The sequence below is a fragment of the Mauremys mutica genome, chromosome 7 (genome assembly GCF_020497125.1).
Source record: "Mauremys mutica isolate MM-2020 ecotype Southern chromosome 7, ASM2049712v1, whole genome shotgun sequence".
NCBI lineage: Eukaryota > Metazoa > Chordata > Testudines > Geoemydidae > Mauremys > Mauremys mutica.
In genome coordinates, this window is record NC_059078.1 from 40,432,312 (window position 1) to 40,450,719 (window position 18,408).

Consider the following 18,408-nt stretch of genomic DNA (forward strand, 5'->3'; position numbering starts at 1 on the left):
TACACTAAGATGTGCATAACCTTCCAAGCCCTTGGGAGGTTGTACTCATGTAAATGAAAGCAAAGTCTGGCCCCACATTTAGGTAAACAGAATACTGAACAAAATGGGTCTTAAGTGAAATTGGCTCATCTTTTCCAAAAAACTTATAGTCTCAGTACCCCATGCAGCATAGAGACAAACATATCACATACCATAGCACCAGGATATAGAGATACACTCAAAGAATACAAGAAACAATAGGCTCATTCCACTTGCAGAGTAGTAGTCAAACAGCTTGAACACATAAATTCCACCCTACGAGATACAAGAAACAAATGACTGAAGTTAGTACATTTCATCTGGTATTTGTTTTGAAGACAGGTTAACATTTCTCATTAATATTTTTGTAGTTATCTATTACTATTTTATAATTATTATTTAAAAATTGTAATGTATATAGTAATTTTCTGAAAAGCTATATAATGCTTAAGATTGTATTGATTTCCTTTTAGGAGATCAGTAGTTACCAAGAACTAGAATAATGTTAACTAATTAGCTTGCATATATAAATTACAAACCCCTGATTGGCTCTGCACTCAGTAATTTTTCTGAACTAATTTGCAACCAGTCAATTCATAATAAAAATGTTAATAATAATACTTTTTTTGTTTCATAGTATTGTCATTTAAGGATTTCAAAGATCCTTAGGAACCTTGGATGAGATTCCCAACTGTGGTAAATCAGCATAGCTCTATTGACTTCAATATGCTAATTTTTGCATCTTGAGCAAATCTTTAGAGGGTAATGATAGTTTTTGTCAATCTCCACTTTCTGCCCTCTTTAGTAGATTTCCTTATAAATATATTAACCTTATAGCCACAGTGGAGGGTTTTTTCCATTCTTCACCTTCTTAGTGAAGTTGATTGAAACTATATACATTGTAGGTAAGCTTGCAAAATAAAAATCCCTTTATATAAAACTTACCTGAGTAATGTTGGACAGTCCTATCAGATAGGAAATAACGCATACTACAGCAATGAAGATTTCTCTTCGAGTGCGTAATAACTTTGGAAATTCATCCACCAAAGCTGTTATGAATCCTTCCACAGTACAGAACTGCAAGTAGAGTTACAGGTTATACACAACACAATAAAACTGCGGTGTTAGATTTAGAGCAACATTTTCAAAAGCATTCAGCGCTGCCCTCCAGCTGCTCCCATTGAAGTCAATGGAAAATTCAGTAGATGCAACCACAGGCCAATGCTGAACACTTTTGAAAATCCCTTTTACTGGTTATTAAAATCTACAAAAAAAATTATCCTTCTGGCACAACTCTTACAAATTAACATATGCTTTGTACGATCAAGTGTTGTTTCTTTTGTGATGGAAGAAGTGCATACAGCCTAAGCAAACAATTGTGCATGTGCTTGATTGGGATTTCTTACATGCAGAACATTAAATAATGCATAAAAGCTTGCCAGACTGGGCACCTCCATTGGAAGGTGAAAAACTCAGGGTTGGATCCTCATTTGGTGTATATCACCATAGCTCCATTCAGTCAATGGAATAATGCCAGTCTACACCAGCTGAGGATCTGAAACCCCATGCGGAAACCTAAGAAAAATGACCAATAGAAAGTTATTTCTGTGATGACAACTGAAATCATGTAAGCCTGCTGTATGTGAAGTTACAGTCATTTTTAGAAGTGAAATAATGACTTAGCCAATATTTGCAGTTCTTCTTATTAATGAAACATTTCATGCACTATAACTGATGGAGCAGTTAGACAGAAAAAAGAAGAAAGCCTGACAGCCTGTGGACATATCTTGTTTGTAATAATATTAGACTATCTTCCTCAGCTGTTACAGTAGCCTAGAGACAAGCTCTCTCAAGAATATTTTTGACCCAATTAATTTCACAGTAGTTTCTCAGAGTGAATGTTGTGGTTTATTGTTTTTCAGTGAACTCCAGGCTTGACGAAGGAAATAGCAAAAATAAGAATCTTTGGTTTCTTTTCATATCTCTTGTCAAAATGCCTTGGTTTTCTTTTCTTTTCTTTTTTTTTTAAACACTTCTTGGCAATGGCTGCAATCAATCAGTTTGGCTATCAGAAAAACACAGAAGTTGGTTCTAATTAATTAAAGACTATTGCAGTACTAGTCATATTTAAGCAGTCCTGCAGGTTCGCATATGTACTATCAATGCCATATGATTTACTAATCAAATGGAGAATTGTTATTTGCTCAGGCCCCTTACACTGCAACTGTGTTCATGGATCCCTGCATCTATGATCAACTTCAGAACGGCTTTATATAGGGATTTCATGCTCGTGACCAGTGGCAGAATCATGGTCTACAAAGGTATTTTGTAAATTAATGGAATTTAGAGAAAATGAAAATACTATCACTCCTTTGGCAATTAAAATATAAGCCACCTAGTCCCTTTCTGTGCTGGAAATATGTTCTTGCAGCTGTATGAAGTTTTCCAGTTGTTATAAGCACTCTAAGTCCCAAAAAGATTTTCTCCAAAGTGTGATTCTTTCACTTCTTGTTTTTCAGTATGGCAAACTGGCAGAACAGCCGAGCTCTGTACTGACTATTCATTCCCAGGTGAAATTCAAGATTAAGGTTAACATGTATAAAGTCCTTCCTGGTTTAGGCCCCAGTATCTCAGAGACCTGCTTCCTTTCCACACACTACAATGACAACTGTGCTAGGCTGTCTCTCTTCTGTTTGTCCCTCAGGTGCCAGAGACAAGGTTTCTCAGTAGTAGCCATTTGTCTCTTGAATTTGCACCTATGGGTTATACTTCTAATTCTGCAATTTACTACATTTAGAATGAGATGCAACATGGCCTTTTGGTCCACACCCTCTGCTAGCTGTAGGTTCTTGAGGCCCCCTCCACTTGGTTTACTAGCTAGACGTTTCCAGCTATCAGTTTAGCTGTTAAGTCAGGTGCTGCAGGGAGCCATAGTGTATATAATTCCTTTGTCAGGAAATACTTGTTGCATCTAAACCTTTAAATTATGTCCAAATATTGCCTCAGTGATGGACACCTCAGAAATGTATATAATCAATAATATAAAATTGTTAATAATTAAGGGGGAGGCCCTTTTGTTTGCAGAGTACATATCCTGCATACTGTACCTACTTTTGTTGTAGCCGTTGACTCTGAGGTTTGGAACTAGCAGTTCCTGTGGAAAGGAAAGTGGCTCAGTACCAGTTGCTGGCCTTCAGAATATCCCAAACCCTTAGGTCCCCTCCCCCAGCTTTCCACCCATTGGACTAGAAGTGGTCCTGTACTCAATGATAGCTTACAGTGTGAAATGCACAGAAAGAGATACTGTCTGTCATTAGAAAAACAAGGTGAATCACCATTAAAAGATATTTACCTCACTCACCTTGCCTCTCTAATATCCTGGCACCAACATGGCTACAACAACACTGCATACTGTTCGTCATGTCATACCATACATATTACAGAAAATAAAGTATTTTTAAAAGAATCAACAGTAAGCAACATTACCTGGCTGTCAATTCCAAGCATAAGCAACATGGAGAAGAACAGAATTGCCCACAATGGAGAGATAGGTAACTGTGTCACGGCTTCTGGATAAGCTAAAAATGCCAGTCCAGGACCTGGTAACAGAAACAAGAGATGGGTTATTAATTGTATATCTTTATTTTAGCTTTGATACAATGCAACAGGATGGTGAAAGTATTTGCACTCTGTGGTACTTGTGTTTTTGGTTTGTTTGACAGTCTGAAGACTAATGAGGTGCAAGTTGGGGTGGGATAGCTATATCAGGGAAATAATAGAGAGAAAATAGACTCTGCTATAGGGAAAGAAGTGAGTGGTATCTCCGATTCAAATGTTGTAAATTAGAAGTAGTTCAAAATGCTGCTCCTAAAAGGCTGCCTTTGTGAGTTTCAATACTGCAAATACACTTGCCTCCCTGGGACAGAATTTGCATCTTCAGGCTCCTTGGTGAATTATCTCTGCCTTTAACCTACACTCAAACAGTTGGTGATAGCTGTAACTACAGCCAGAACAGTTCTTAGGAAATGTGGAGACAATTCCCCTCTGATATATGCAGAATAGATAAAATGAATATCAAAGATAGCTCTGATAGAGATGCAGATTCACTTTCCAATATTTAGAAAAGGACCATTTGCTATTCCATGGGATGATTTCTATTGCAATATACATTACTCTAACATAAGAAGTGTCTTCTGACAGTGGTCAGGGCCAGATGCTTCAGAGAGAATGAACAGAACAGGGCAATTTTGAATGATCCATCCTGTCATCAAGCACCAGCTTCTAGCAGGTGGAGGTTTAAGGATATCCGGAGCATCAGGTTGCATTCCTGGCCATCTGGATAATAGCCACTGATGGACCTATCCTCCATGAATTTATCTAATTATTGTTTGAACTCAGTTCACAACATCCCCTGGCAATGAGTTTCACATGATGACTTCTCAATATGTGAAGTACTTCCTTTTGTTAGTTTTAAATCTTCTGCCTATTAATTTCATCTGGTGATGACTAGTTCTTGTGTTATATGAAGTGGTACGTAGCATTTCGCTATTCACTTTCTCCAAACCATTCATGATTTTATTGACCTCTACCATGTCCCCCCTTAAACGTCGCTTTTCTAAGATGAATGGTCGCCGTCTTTTTAATCTCTCTTCGTATGGAAGGTGTTCCATGGCCCTTCTTATTTTCTTGGCCCTTCTCTGTACCTTTTCCAATTCTAATATATATATTTTAAGATGAGGCAACCAGAACTGCACACTGTATTCAAGGTGTGGGTGTACCGTGGACTTATGATATTTTCTGTTTTATTATCTATTCCTTTCCTAATAGTTCCTAACATTCTGTTTGCTTTTTTGACTGATGCTGCACATTGAGCAGATGTATTCAGGGAAACTATCCACAATGACTCAAAGATCTCCTTCTTGAGTGGTGTAGCAGGGTGCTGCTGCAAGGGCACCTAATTAGCCCCTGCTCAGCCAGCCCCAATCAGGGGAAATAGATTGGGGCTGGGGAGAAGTCTGGTGCCTGGCCTCTGGAACTGGCTGCACCTGTGGGCCTGCCGATTGAAGAGCCATAAAGGCTGGCTGGCTGGCAGCCAGAGCAAGGGCGGGGGGGAATGGCCAGGGAAAGGGTAGTCTCCAGGCTGGGAGAGACTCCCTGTAAAAGAGGAGATAGTAAGACCTGTAAGGCTCTGTAAATAGTATCACTGGTGGTGGGAACTGTGTGTGAGTAAAAGCCACAGGTGCTGCATCAAGAAAAGGCTCGCAGTGCTTTATTGGAACAGCAAAGAGCTCAGCAGCAGGGGAGGCCGAGGAAAGGACCCAGTTACACGTGGGGGCTTGTCCGGGATCCTTGCCATAGACGCAGTGTGGCGGCCTGGGCATGGAGAGCACCCTGCAATGGCTCGCTGAGCAACAGACTGAAATGCAAAAGACGCTACAGTCCTTCCAGGAGTCCCACCAGGTGGAGCGGCAGGTTCTCCTTGTTTGGCAGACAGAGCAGCAGAAAGCCCTCCAGGACTTCATCAAAGAGCAGTCGACTGTACAGCAACAGCTCCTGCAGAGATTGGTGAGTCCTGCTGTGGGGGATGGTACCCGGACTCCAGGCCTCAGCCTTTGTAAAATGACTGCCGATGACCCTGATGCCTTTTTGGGTACCTTTGAGCGGGTGGCCCTGGGCGCCGGTTGGGACCGGACCACCTGGGCCCTGCGGCTGGGCCCTTATCTCACCGGGGAGGCCCAGGCCATGTATATGGCCCTGACGGAGACCCAAGCCAGGGATTACGATGCGGTGAAGGCGGCAATCTTGGACCGCCTCAGGCTGTCGGCCGAGAAATACCGCCAGAAGCTTTGGGCAGCCTGGTGGACAGGGCGCGTGCGACCCCGGGCCTTTGCGCAAAAGTTAACGGACTGGGCAACCCGGTGGTTGAGGCCCGATGCCCACATGGTGGGCCAGATAATGGACCAGGTGGTCCTTGAACAGTTTCTACAGGGCCTCCCTGACAGTGTGTGGGTTTGGGTGCGGCGACATCAGCCGGCCACTCTGGAAGCGGCCGTGCAAAGGACTGAGGAGTATGTGGAGGTTGACTTCCCAGTGAGGGAGCATTGAGTCCCGTGGGACCCAGAGGGGGGCAGGAAACCCCGTGAGCACGGTGGGGTGAAGCAGCCGGATAAGCGATGGGAGGAGCCCAAGGGGACCCCTAGCTGCCCGGGGCAGCTCGTGTGTTGGCGGTGTGGTCAGCTGGGACACAAAAGTCGGGACTGCCCGGTGATGGAGTATGGGGCGGCGGACTTTTGTGGATGGACTGGGAGTGGGGCGTGGGAAAGGAGGCGTGGGTTGGCCACCATCCCGGTGCGGGTAGGGAAAAGACCCCAGAGGGGTCTGGTGGACACGGCCTCCGCCCGCTCCTTTGTACAGCGGCGCTTGGTGAAGCCGCACTGGCTTATCCCTGGGGGACGGATGTGGGTGGAATGCATCCATGGGGATAGGGAATGTTGTCCCATGGCCCAGGTACCTCTCGAAGTGGACGGGCGGTTTACCTGGAAGCGGGTGGGGGTAATTGAAGGGTTAGCTTACCCCGTGGTCCTAGGGCAGGACTGGTGCTTTTTCCTGAGGGGAAAGGCGGATGTGGGGAAGCGAACGGGAAAGAGAGGAAAGAGAACCCTGGAAAGGGAGGGCAAAGCCCTGGGGGAGGCGGATCCGGAGCAAGGGAAGGCCCCACAACCTCCAGGGGGAAAATTAGAACAGCCTAGACAACTGAGCCAAAATAGCAAACAAGGGGGAATGACTGAGAAGCCCAGGGAGCTCCTGGGATAGGACCACCTGGGAGAGGGAGCCCTCGGGGAGGTAGAAGATGATCAGCAGGGGGAGGCCCCGCAGCACAGGGGCGGAGGGCCTGGACCGGAACTGGGGGGCCAACTCGGAGCAGCGGGCTCTGAGTCAACACCCCCAGTGAAGCAGGAGGAGGAGCCTCGGGAGCCTCGGGACCGGCTGGCCCAGCCGTGTGAATGGTGTGAGGACCTCTGGGTGAGGGTGGACCTGTTGGGTGCCCCACTCCCTACTGAACGCACCTTTTGTGGGTGGCGTGTGCCAAAGCCCCAGCAAGTTGTTCCTGGGGGTCCCTCAGCTGGACAGGGGGCCCCACCGCATAGTATTGTCCCGGGCCGAAGGAAGCGAGGTCGAGGGAGACCAGGCCTGGCGCCAGCTTAAGGGGGGAGGTATGTAGCAGGGTGCTGCTGCAAGGGCACCTAATTAGCCCCTGCTCAGCCAGCCCCAATCAGGGGAAATAGATTGGGGTTGGGGAGAAGTCTGGTGCCTGGCCTCTGGAAGAGACGGTTACTCACCGTAGTAACTGTTGTTCTTCGAGATGTGTTGCTCCTATCCATTCCAGTCAGGTGTGCGCGCCGCGCGTGCACGGCTCTTCGGAACACTTTTACCCTAGCAACTCCGGCGGGCTGGCTGGCGCCCCCTGGAGTGGCGCCGCTATGGCGCCTGTTATATACCCCAGCCGGCCCGTCCGCTCCTCAGTTCCTTCTTGCCGGCTACTCCGACAGTGGGGAAGGAGGGCGGGTCTGGAATGGATAGGAGCAACACATCTCGAAGAACAACAGTTACTACGGTGAGTAACCGTCTCTTCTTCTTCGAGTGATTGCGCCTATGCATTCCAGTCAGGTGATTCCCAAGCCTTACCTAGGCGGTGGGGTCGGAGTGAGACGTGGCGGAGTGTAATACCGCGGAGCCGAAGGCTGCGTCGTCTCGAGACTGCTGCACCAACGCGTAGTGGGAGGCGAAGGTGTGGACAGAAGACCAGGTGGCTGCTCTACAGATGTCCTGGATGGGAACATGGGCCAGGAAGGCGGCAGACGAGGCCTGCGCTCTCGTCGAGTGAGCGGTGAGGCGGCATGCAGGCACGCGAGCAAGCTCGTAGCATGTCCGGATACATGCCGTCACCCAGGAGGAAATCCTTTGAGAGGAGACCGGCTCGCCCTTCATGCGGTCAGCAACCGCTACGAACAGCTGGGGCGAACGCCGGAAGGGCTTCGTCCGCTTGATGTAAAAAGCGAGGGCCCTGCGGACGTCGAGGGTGTGAAGCTGTTGCTCCCGAGGCGAGGCATGCGGCTTCGGGAAGAAGACCGGGAGGAAGATCTCCTGGTTGAGGTGGAAGGCCGACACCACCTTGGGGAGGAAGGCCGGATGTGGTCGAAGCTGCACCTTGTCTCGATGGAAGACGGTGTATGGTGGACCAACCGTTAGAGCACAGAGCTCAGAGACTCGTCTCGCTGATGTAATTGCGATGAGGAAGGCTGTCTTCCAGGAGAGGTAGAGCAGAGAGCACGTGGCTAGAGGCTCGAAGGGCGGTCCCATAAGTTTGGCCAGAACAAGGTTCAAATCCCAGGTCGGGGCAGGACGCCGCACGGGCGGGTACAAGTGGTCCAGGCCTTTAAGGAAGCGGGAAACCATCTGGTTGGAGAAGACGGACCGACCTTCCACAGATGGACGAAAGGCGGACACTGCTGCCAGGTGTACCCTCAAGGAGGCGACCGCCAGACCTTGCTCCTTAAGGTACCAGAGGTAGTCCAGGATGGTAGGGACAGGGACTACGAATGGATTGAGTTCTCGTTGGTCACACCAGAGCGCGAACCGCTTCCATTTTGCAAGGTAGGTGGAGCGAGTGGAAGGCTTTCTGCTCTCTAGCAGGACTTGCTGTACTGCTGCCGAACAGCCCCTCTCTGCGTGGGTCAACCACGCAGGTACCAAGCTGTAAGATGAAGGGACTGCAGGTTCGGATGGCGGAGTCTGCCAAAGTCCTGTGTGATGAGGTCCGGCCATAACGGAAGGGGGATGGGATCCCGAACGGAGAGCTCGAGCAGCAGGGTGTACCAATGCTGCCTCGGCCAGGCCGGAGCCACGAGTATGACGCTGGCTCTGTCCCTCTGAAGCTTCTGTAGTACTCTGTGCACGAGCGGGAACGGAGGGAAGGCGTAGAGGAGATGAGTCTTCCAGGAATACAGGAAGGTGTCCGACAGGGAGTCCGGCGAGTGGCCCCGGAACGAGCAAAACAGGTGGCACTTCCTGTTCGCCTTGGAGGCGAATAGGTCTATCCGGGGAAACCCCCACCTCCGGAAGATTGTGTGCACGACGTCGGGACGGAGAGACCACTCGTGGGAGAGGAACGACCTGCTGAGATGGTCGGCCAGCGTGTTCTGCACTCCCGGAAGAAAGACTCTTCCAGGTGAATCGAGTGGGTTATGCAGAAGTCCCATAGGAGCATAGCTTCCTTGCAGAGGAGGGTGGAGCGGGCCCCGCCCTGCTTGTTCACGTAGAACATTGCCGTTGTGTTGTCCGTGAACACTGTCACGCAGCGGCCTTGCAGGCGGGTGCGGAAGGTGTGACACGCCAAACGGATCGCTCACAGCTCGCGGACATTGATGTGGAGAGCGAGCTCTTGGGGCAACCAAAGGCCTTGGGTGTGAAGGTCGCCCAGGTGAGCTCCCCAACCGAGCGCTGAGGCATCCGTGGTCAGAGTGGCGGATGGGCGAGGAGGGTGGAACGGGACTCCCGCACACACGACCTCCGGGTCGAGCCACCAGCGGAGGGACTCGAGGGTCGGCTTGGTGACCGTGACCACCATGTCGATGGGATCTCGATGCGGCCGGTACACCAACGCGAGCCAAGACTGGAACGGGCGGAGGTGGAGCTGCGCGTACGCGGTGACGTACGTACATGATGCCATGTGGCCCAGAAGGCGGAGGCAGGAGCGCACCGTCGTGGTCGGGAAGGTGACGAGGTCCCGGATGATGGAGACCATCGTCTGATGCCGAGATTGCGGTAGGCAGGCTCGGGCCAACGAGGAGTCGAGGACCGCTCCAATGAACTCCACCCGCTGCGATGGAATCAAGGTGGACGTCTCGGCATTGATGAGAAGACCGAGTCGCTGAAAGAGGGACAGGATTTCTGTCATCTGGCCCATTACCAGCTGTCGAGACTGTCCGCGAACCAGCCAGTCGTCGAGATACGGGTAGACGTGTATATGACGACGGCGGAGGGCTGCGGCAACCACTGCCATGCATTTGGTAAACACCCTCGGTGCGGTGGAGAGCCCGAATGGTAACACGGCAAACTGGTAGTGGGCGTTGTTGACCACAAAACGGAGGTAACGTCGATGAGGAGGGTAGATCGCGACATGGAAGTAGGTGTCCTTCATGTCGAGGGCGGCAAACCAGTCTCCCGGATCCAGAGAGGGAATGATGGTCCCCAGGGTGACCATGCGAAACTTGGGCTTGAGCAGGTATTTGTTCAGCTCGCGAAGGTCCAGGATAGGACGTAGCCCTCCTTTCGCTTTGGGGATGAGAAAGTATCGGGAATAGAATCCCCTGCCCCGCCTGTCTTGAGGCACTGCCTCTATGGCACCCACGCTCAACAGAGTCTGGACCTCTTTTAAGAGGAATTGCTCATGAGAGGGGTCCCTGAAGAGGGACAGGGAGGGTGGGTGGGAAGGCGGGGGTGAAACAAATTGAAGGCGGTATCCCGACTGGACTGTTTGAAGGACCCAGTTGTCCGTTGTTATTTGGGACCACGCCGAAAAGAAACGGGAGAGGCAGTTGTATAAGAGAAGGGCAGGATCCGGTAGGGAGAGTGATGGGCCGTCCTCGGGCGTCCCATCAAAAGGCCTGCTTGGAGCCCTGAGGGGCCTTGGAAGGGGCCTGGGCCTCGTTGCGCCTGTTGCCGGATGGTCGACGGCGATTTAGGCCCGGTCGCCTGCTGCTGTACGGGCGGTACTGTTGTTGAGGGAAAGACCGGGAGGGTTGCTGCCGGAAGGACCTGCGCTGCGGTGCCGGTGTGTGCATGCCGAGAGTGCGGATGGCAATGCGACCGTCCTTCAGGGTCTGGATCCTGGAATCAGTTTTCTCGGAGAAAAGACCCTGGGTGTCAAAGGGCAGGTCCTGCAATGTATATTGCACCTCCGGTGGCAGGGTCTGAGCTCCCGAGTCCGTGGAGTCAAGGGCGGCCTGGATGGAGGACCTGGAAGATTTCTTCCCCTCCTCCAACAACGCCGAGAACTCCTGGCGGGAGGCTGTTGGTAGGAGCTCTGTAAATTTCGCCAGGGACGCCATGATGTCATACACGTACCTGGCGAGGAGGACCATCTGGTTGGCAATGCAAAGTTGCAGGCCGCCGGCCGAGTAGACCTTGCGGCCCAACAGGTCCATTCGCCGCGCGTCCTTTGACTTTGGCACAGGGGCAGGTTGACCATGCCTCTCCCTGTCGTTGACCGACTGAACGACCAACGAGTCCGGGGTTGGGTGAGTATACAGATACTCGTAGCCCGTGGGGGGGACTGAGTACTTGCGCTCAACGCCACGGGCCGTAGGAGGGATGGACGCAGGCGTCTGCCAGAGTGTGGTGGCGTTCTTTTGTATTGTCCGAACAAACGGTAATGCCACGCGCACTGGAGCCTCCGCTCCAACGACACTTGTTATGGGGTCCTCGTCCTCCTGGACCTCTGCCACGGGGAGATCTATGGCCTTCGCCACGCGGCGAAGCAGATCTTGGTGCGCCCTTAGGTCTATCGGAGGAGGATCCTTGGCAGATGCTCCGGCCACCGCCTCGTCCGGTGACGACGACGAGGACAAGACCTGGACGACCGCCTCCGTCGATGGACCTGCTGACTGCTCGTCGGCTGGGTTGGGCTGCGTGTGCCTCTGGGGGTCAGGCGGTATGGAAACCGAGCCCGGTGGTGAAGGGGGCGGTCGACTGACGGTCGCCTCTGGTACCCTGCGCTTGGAGGCAGGGGCTCTTGGAGGGAACGGCACCCCCTGAGTCTCACACTGGGCCCAGGGGACCCAGAAGCCCCACTGCTGTGCCCCCTGAGGTTGGCCTTGTGGGGTAGGTGGCAGGTGCCCGTTGCTGTCCGCCCCGGAAGCGACCGACGCGGGGCGGGATGGCCATAGGGGTGCCGAGGCGCTGACAGATTGCGCCGACGAGTGAGGCAGTCTGGCCCCGGACGGAGCCGAGGATCGGTGCTGGTCTTCACGGTACCGGGATGGTGACCGAGACCAACGTCCGCCGCGGTGCCGGGAGCTCGACCGGTGCCGGGAGCTCAACTGGGATCCGGATGTGCGGTGCCGGGAGCGGCTATGCGAGTCACGGTGCCGGGAATGGTGCCGGGAAGCAGACCTCCGTCGGTGCCGACGCGAAGGCGATCGGGACCTGAAGCGACGCCGGGGGTGCGACCGGTACCGCGATGTCGAACGGTACCGGGACTGCAACCGGCGTCGAGACGGTGACCGGTACCGCGATGGTGAGCGGTGCCGAGATCTTGAGCGATGGGACGGTGACCTGCGGCGGGACCGGGAACGTGACCGGGACCGTCGTCCATGCCGTCTGTCCGGAGAGGACGGCCGGATCATCATGGCCGGCTTTCCCGCCGATACGACAGCCCGCACCGGCGGTGCCGGGGGCCGGAGGCTCGGTGCCTCTGTGAGCTCTATGAGCTCGCGCGCCGTGGAGAAAGTCTCCGGCGTCAATGGCAGCTGGAGATCAACCGCGGTTGGTGCCGGGGAGCATGGCGGTGCCGGACTCGACGGCCCTTGCGGCGCCGGAGTCAACGGCCCGGTGCACGTCCTGTGCACGGCCACAGCGGGGACCGCAGGTGGCGCAATTGTCTTGGCTGCTGTGCCCTCAGCGTCGGACTTGGCAGCCGCCTTCGCCGGCTTGCGCCTCTTTGATGGTGACAGAGAGCGGTGCCGGGTCTTCGGCGCCGCTGGCTGAGGTCGCGGAGCCTCGGTGCCGGCGCGGCTCGGGGCCGCCGGTGCGCTCTGCACCGATGAAGTCCTCGGTGCCGGCGCGGACGGTGCCGGGGGCCGGAGCGACGCCTCCATTAGGAACTTGTAGCGAGTCGGTGTGGCTCCCCTCCTGCCCAGCAGAGGGCGCTCCCTCCCAGAAGCCCAGCTGGGCTGAGCCACCACTTCCTGTCCCCGCCCCCCGGAAGTCAAGGGGCGGGACAGGAAGTAGAAAAGGAGAACGCCAGACCTCAGTCAGGAGCCAGCCACCGCCGCGAGCAGACGTGCCGGCGGGAGCTCCGGACTGGGAACCCTCCAGGACCCGAGGCGGCGATCCGGACTGGCCCCCACTGCCCCGCGCCCGGTACGAAGAGGAACCTGCGGAACTTCCGCGGGATCGGAACCCGGAGCTGCCGCCAGGACTTCCTCCCGCCCGGTACGAGGAGGAGCCGCCGCCGCCGCTTCCGCCCTGCTGTTACCCGGAGGAGCCATCGGAGGCAGCCGGGCTGGACTTCCAGCAGGAGTTGCCGGACCTGCCCCCAAGCCCTGGTCCCGAGGAGCCCATGCAGATGGACTGGCCCGACCTCCCGGCGACCGAGGAGCAGGTACCCACGGAGGGGGAGATGGACTGTAGCCCGGAGATAGCCGACCCCTGTCAGGCTATAGGCACCGCGGTGCCCATGTCGGTGTGTTTCGGTCAGGACCCCACTGACCAGCGGCCGTGCTAGCCGCTAATAGGGCCCCGGGCTGGGACACAGTGGAGTGGGTGGGCCTGTGTCCCCCCTGCCACCCCATTCACGGGTGGCAGTCTCCCCCTCTCCCCAGCGCTCAGGCTTAGGCTTACCTGAACTGCTGCTCAGCCCTGCCTAAGGGTCTGAGCCCTCTGTGTGTTGCTGCCTGCCCTGAGCTAGGGCCTGGGCTTATAAACTGAACTACTGCTCAGCCCTGCCTAAGGGTCTGAGCCCTCTGTGTGTTGCTGCCCCGCCCTGAGCTAGGGCCTGGGCTTATAAACTGAACTACTGCTCAGCCCTGCCTAAGGGTCTGAGCCCTCTGTGTGTTGCTGCCCCGCCCTGAGCTAGGGCCTGGGCTTATAAACTGAACTACTGCTCAGCCCTGCCTAAGGGTCTGAGCCCTCTGTGGGTTGCTGCCCCGCCCTGAGCTAGGGCTGGGGCTTTATAGACCGAACCGCTGCTCAGCCCTGCCTAAGGGTCCGAGCCCTCTGTGGGTTGCTGCCCCGCCCTGAGCTAGGGCTGGGGCTTTATAGACCGAACCGCTGCTCAGCCCTGCCTAAGGGTCCGAGCCCTGCCTTTTGTTGCTGCCCCGCCCTGGACTAGGGCCGGGGCTTATAGACTCAAACTGCTGCTCAGCCCGGTCTGAGGGTCTGAGCCCTGTGTTGGTTACTGCCCGCCCTGAGCTAGGGCTTGGGCTCATAGACTTGAACTGCTGTTGCCCCGCCCTGCCAGTGGGCCTGGGCTTCCACTAACTGACTGGGTGCCTTGTGTTCAGCCCCTGCCTGAGGGTCTGAACCTGTGAACCTTCTAATGGAGACTGATCGCTGTTGCCCAGCCCCCCTGTTCCAGAGGGCCTGGGCCTATTGAGACTGATCGCTGTTGCCCAGCCCCCCTGTTCCAGAGGGCCTGGGTTTATTGAGACTGATTGCTGGTACCCAAGCCCCTGCTCCGGAGGGCCTGGGTTTATTGAGACTGATTGCTGTTACCCCAGCCCCTGTTCCAGAGGGCCTGGGCTTATAGAAATTGCTGTTACCCCAACCCCTGCTCCAGAGGGCCGGGACTTACTGAGACTGACTGCTGTCACCCAGCCCCCTGCTCCAGAGGGCCTGGGCTTATATTGAACTATTGTTATTCAGCCCCGCCCCCAGATCCAGAGGGCCTGAGAACGGGAGGCGGTGCTAACCCTGGTGTCTTGCCGTCCCACCAGTTAGAGGGGACAAGAAGCGAGTCGGTGTGGCTCCCCTCCCGCCAGCCGGAGAGTTGAGCCCCGACCAACAGCTTACAGAGCTGCTTTAACCTAATGTCCCGCTCCTTACACGTCCGGGGTTTAAAGGCGGAACAGATAGTGCACTTATCTGTCCTGTGACCCTCTCCGAGGCAACGGAGGCAGGAGTTGTGCGGATCCCCGACTGGCATAGGCCGCTGGCAAGATGCGCAGGGCTTAAAGCCCGGTGCCTTGGGCATGAACCCGCACCGGGGGAGGAAAGGGAGGGGAAACCCCCCTTAACCTTATCCTAAAACCTAACTAACTAACTAACAGAAACTATCTATACTAAGTACTAAACGAACTATATACACGAAAAAGTAGCGAGAGCTAGGGTTGTGGAGGACAGAGAACACTCCACAGTTCCAACTGGCCGTCACGGGTGGGAAGAAGGAACTGAGGAGCGGATGGGCCGGCTGGGGTATATAACAGGCGCCATAGCGGCGCCACTCCAGGGGGCGCCAGCCGGCCCGCCGGAGTTGCTAGGGTAAAAATGTTCCGAAGAGCCGTGCACGCGCAGCGCGCACACCTGACTGGAATGCATAGGAGCAATCACTCGAAGAAGAACTGGCTGCACCTGTGGGCCTGCCGATTGAAGAGCCATAAAGGCTGGCTGGCAGCCAGAGCAGGGGGGGAATGGCCAGGGAAAGGGTAGTCTCCAGGCTGGGAGAGACTCCCTGTAAAAGAGGAGATCGTAAGACCTGTAAGGCTCTGTAAATAGTATCACTGGTGGTGGGAACTGTGTGTGAGTAAAAGCCACGGGTGCTGCATCAAGAAAAGGCTCGCAGTGCTTTATTGGAACAGCAAAGAGCTCAGCAGCAGGGGGGGCCGAGGAAAGGACCCGGTTACAAGTGGTAACAGCTAATTTAGATCTCACCATTTTGTATGTGTAGTTGTGATTATTCTTTCCAATGTGCATTACTTTTCACTTTTCAGCATTGAATTTCAGCTGCCATTTTGTTGCCCAGTCACCTAGTTTAGGGAGATCCTTCTGTAATATTTTGCTTTCAACTTTGGACTTAAATATCTTGAGTCATTTTGTGTCAACCACAAATTTTGCCATGTCACTGTTCACTCCTTTGTCCAGATCATTTATGAATACATAGAACAGCAATGGTCCCAGTATTCATGCTCTTTTTACTATGAAGCACAAGGGTGGAAGGTGAAGGGGGAAAATGACCCTTATTAAAATAGGAAAGAGTGTGTTTTTGTTGTCTCAGCACACTGGGAACTAGCTGTTGGTACGCTGATGGCGAAACTCATAGTAGTCTAAAGTAATCATAGAAATAAAATTGGAGTGCCTCTTCCTAAAGTGGATATCCTAGTTATTAACTGTAAATTTAATATAATCTTTATTCAGTTTTCACAGAAAATAAGTACATCTGTGATAACTGGCAGGGACATATTGTAGCTTTTGGAACAGCGAAGCAGCAAACAACATTAGATATCTGAATGTTATCATCTTCCAAGATGCTTACCTTCCAATATCCTCATTGCATATACTTTGACCTTTGCTGATCACCATTATTAAATATGATTGGAATGCCTCCCACATGGCAAAAATCCCAGAAAGAGAAATATGCCCTTGCTTTTGCTGTGTTCATATGCACCAATGAAACAGAGCAGAGGTTGTGATGGTAGTGTCTTTAAAACTCTCTTGCTTCGTACAACTTTTTACAAAATTAAATTGGAGCATTTAAAGAAAATGATGTCAGGAATAAATACATCAGGACTCAAAGACCAAATATTTCAGACTGCAGCTTGCAACCCCATCAGAAAAGATGTCATGTATTATCAAGCCTACATGCTTAAAAAGAATATTAGAGGTGGGCCCAACCCAATATAGCAGATCTGCATTGCTCCATAATTTTGGGTTGTGGATTCTGAACTAGGATCTGCATCCAAATTTGGGAATTGGTTCCTATCTGTGGACCAGACCAAAAATCCCAGCTCCAAACACCCTTGAACTAATGTGCACATAATATATAATGTATGAAATCCACATGTGGACCCAAGCTCCTTTCTAATAATAATGATGCTCTACACCTAACAAAAGGGAGCAAACATTATTCACAGCTTAATCCAAATCACACTCTGATTATATATATAAAAAGCAGGATATGAACCACATTTTTTCCAGTGTTGCTTCATGAGTTGATAAGCAAAACAGAGTCTGCTTCCAAAATCAAATCCCAGCAGGAATATGGAACTGCCAAACCAGATCTGGCTGTTGCACAGCATCTGTAGTGTAATTGTCAAATGAAATATACATAATATTTCAAAAGCCAGAGCCATAGCAAATGTCATAAGATGCCTTTCCCAATTTATGTAACCTATCTCCTATTTGTGAAATCTAGGGAATGCCATCTGGCTGTTATTTTTCATTACTATTTGCATATTCTATTATACCAACATTGCTGAGAGAAGTAGCATTACAGCACTATACAGAGCAGAGAGTCATGTGCTCTCTGATTCTACAGAAAGGCTCTTTACAAGAGCAGCTGCTGATAATATTGATTAAAACCTAAGTCCAAAGACAGCCATATCATAGATTCATGATACTGCATATTACTTTTTCAGAATCAGAGATGTGAAGCTCTGAATATGTGGAAGAAAAAAATATTGACAAATAAAATCCAAAACAAGTACCATGTATATTAAGTCCTATATCAACATTAGAAGAGTTTGATTCAAGATTAGAAACCAACACAGCTCTCTGAACTAGTCCACTTCTGTCTTAACTCTCTCTCCACTGTCCAAACATCACTGGGTAGAGTAGTATTTGGGGAAAAAAACCCAAACATAATTATGACACAAAATAAACATTACTAGCCCACTCATGATCTCTTAGCACATTAACTGTGTTTTACTTAACACAGAGTGCTTTTTTGTAAACTGGGTTGAAAGTGGGTTTTTTTTTTAAATTCAGAAAGGTCATTTAATAATTTCCCCATAACTGTACTGCTCTCATAACTATTCTGTACTTGTGGGTCATTCTGATATTTGTCTCTTATTTAAAAAATGTAAGAACCAAACTGTAAAGAGAGAATGACCCACACTGAAAACATTTTCGTTGTTTCTGTTTCCTTTCTGCTCATCTCACATTGTAAGGAAGAGCCCACAAGATCTTGCCAAGAGTTGGAGGTGATAGTGGTGCTGCTGCCAACCTTAGAACCTTTAGCATAGTATTAATAGGACTCACTTGAGATGTGGGAGACCAAGGTTCAGTTCCCTCCTCTGCCTGAGGGGGAGAAAAGATTTGAACAGAGGTCTCCCACACCCCTAACAGAATGCTTTAACCACTGAGCCGAGGGATCTTCTGATGGAAAAAGACATTGGAGTGGCGGGGACTGGATCCTGGGTCTTCCAAGGTGGGTGCCCCAACCACCAGGCTTAAGAGCGATGCTCACTCTCTCTCTGGCCCAAGGACAATTTAAGTATTTATCCACAGTGGAACAGCTTCAACAGGAGAGACTGAGGGAGCCCCTCTTAGCACAATGGGCAGAGCACTCACCTGAGAAAAACACTCCTGTTCAAATCCTCTCACCTCCTCAGACAGCGGGGGGAATTAAACCTGAGTCTCCCACATCCTAAGACAGTGCTCTAACCACTGGGC

The 18,408-nt window shown here is 51.8% G+C and overlaps 1 protein-coding gene across 6 annotated transcripts in view; it reads right to left on the reverse strand.

Moving 5' to 3' along the window:
* The window catches only part of SLC6A1 (solute carrier family 6 member 1), a 176,777-nt gene that overhangs the window by 66,340 nt on the left and 92,029 nt on the right, over positions 1–18,408 (reverse strand). For all 6 annotated transcript variants that reach the window (XM_045025847.1, XM_045025845.1, XM_045025844.1 and 3 more), the window contains 3 exons: positions 3,505–3,617; positions 964–1,095; positions 192–294 (listed from right to left, as the gene is read on the reverse strand). In XM_045025847.1, coding sequence (XP_044881782.1) covers positions 192–294; positions 964–1,095; positions 3,505–3,617 — 348 coding nt within the window. The remainder of the gene's footprint in view (positions 1–191; positions 295–963; positions 1,096–3,504; positions 3,618–18,408) is intronic.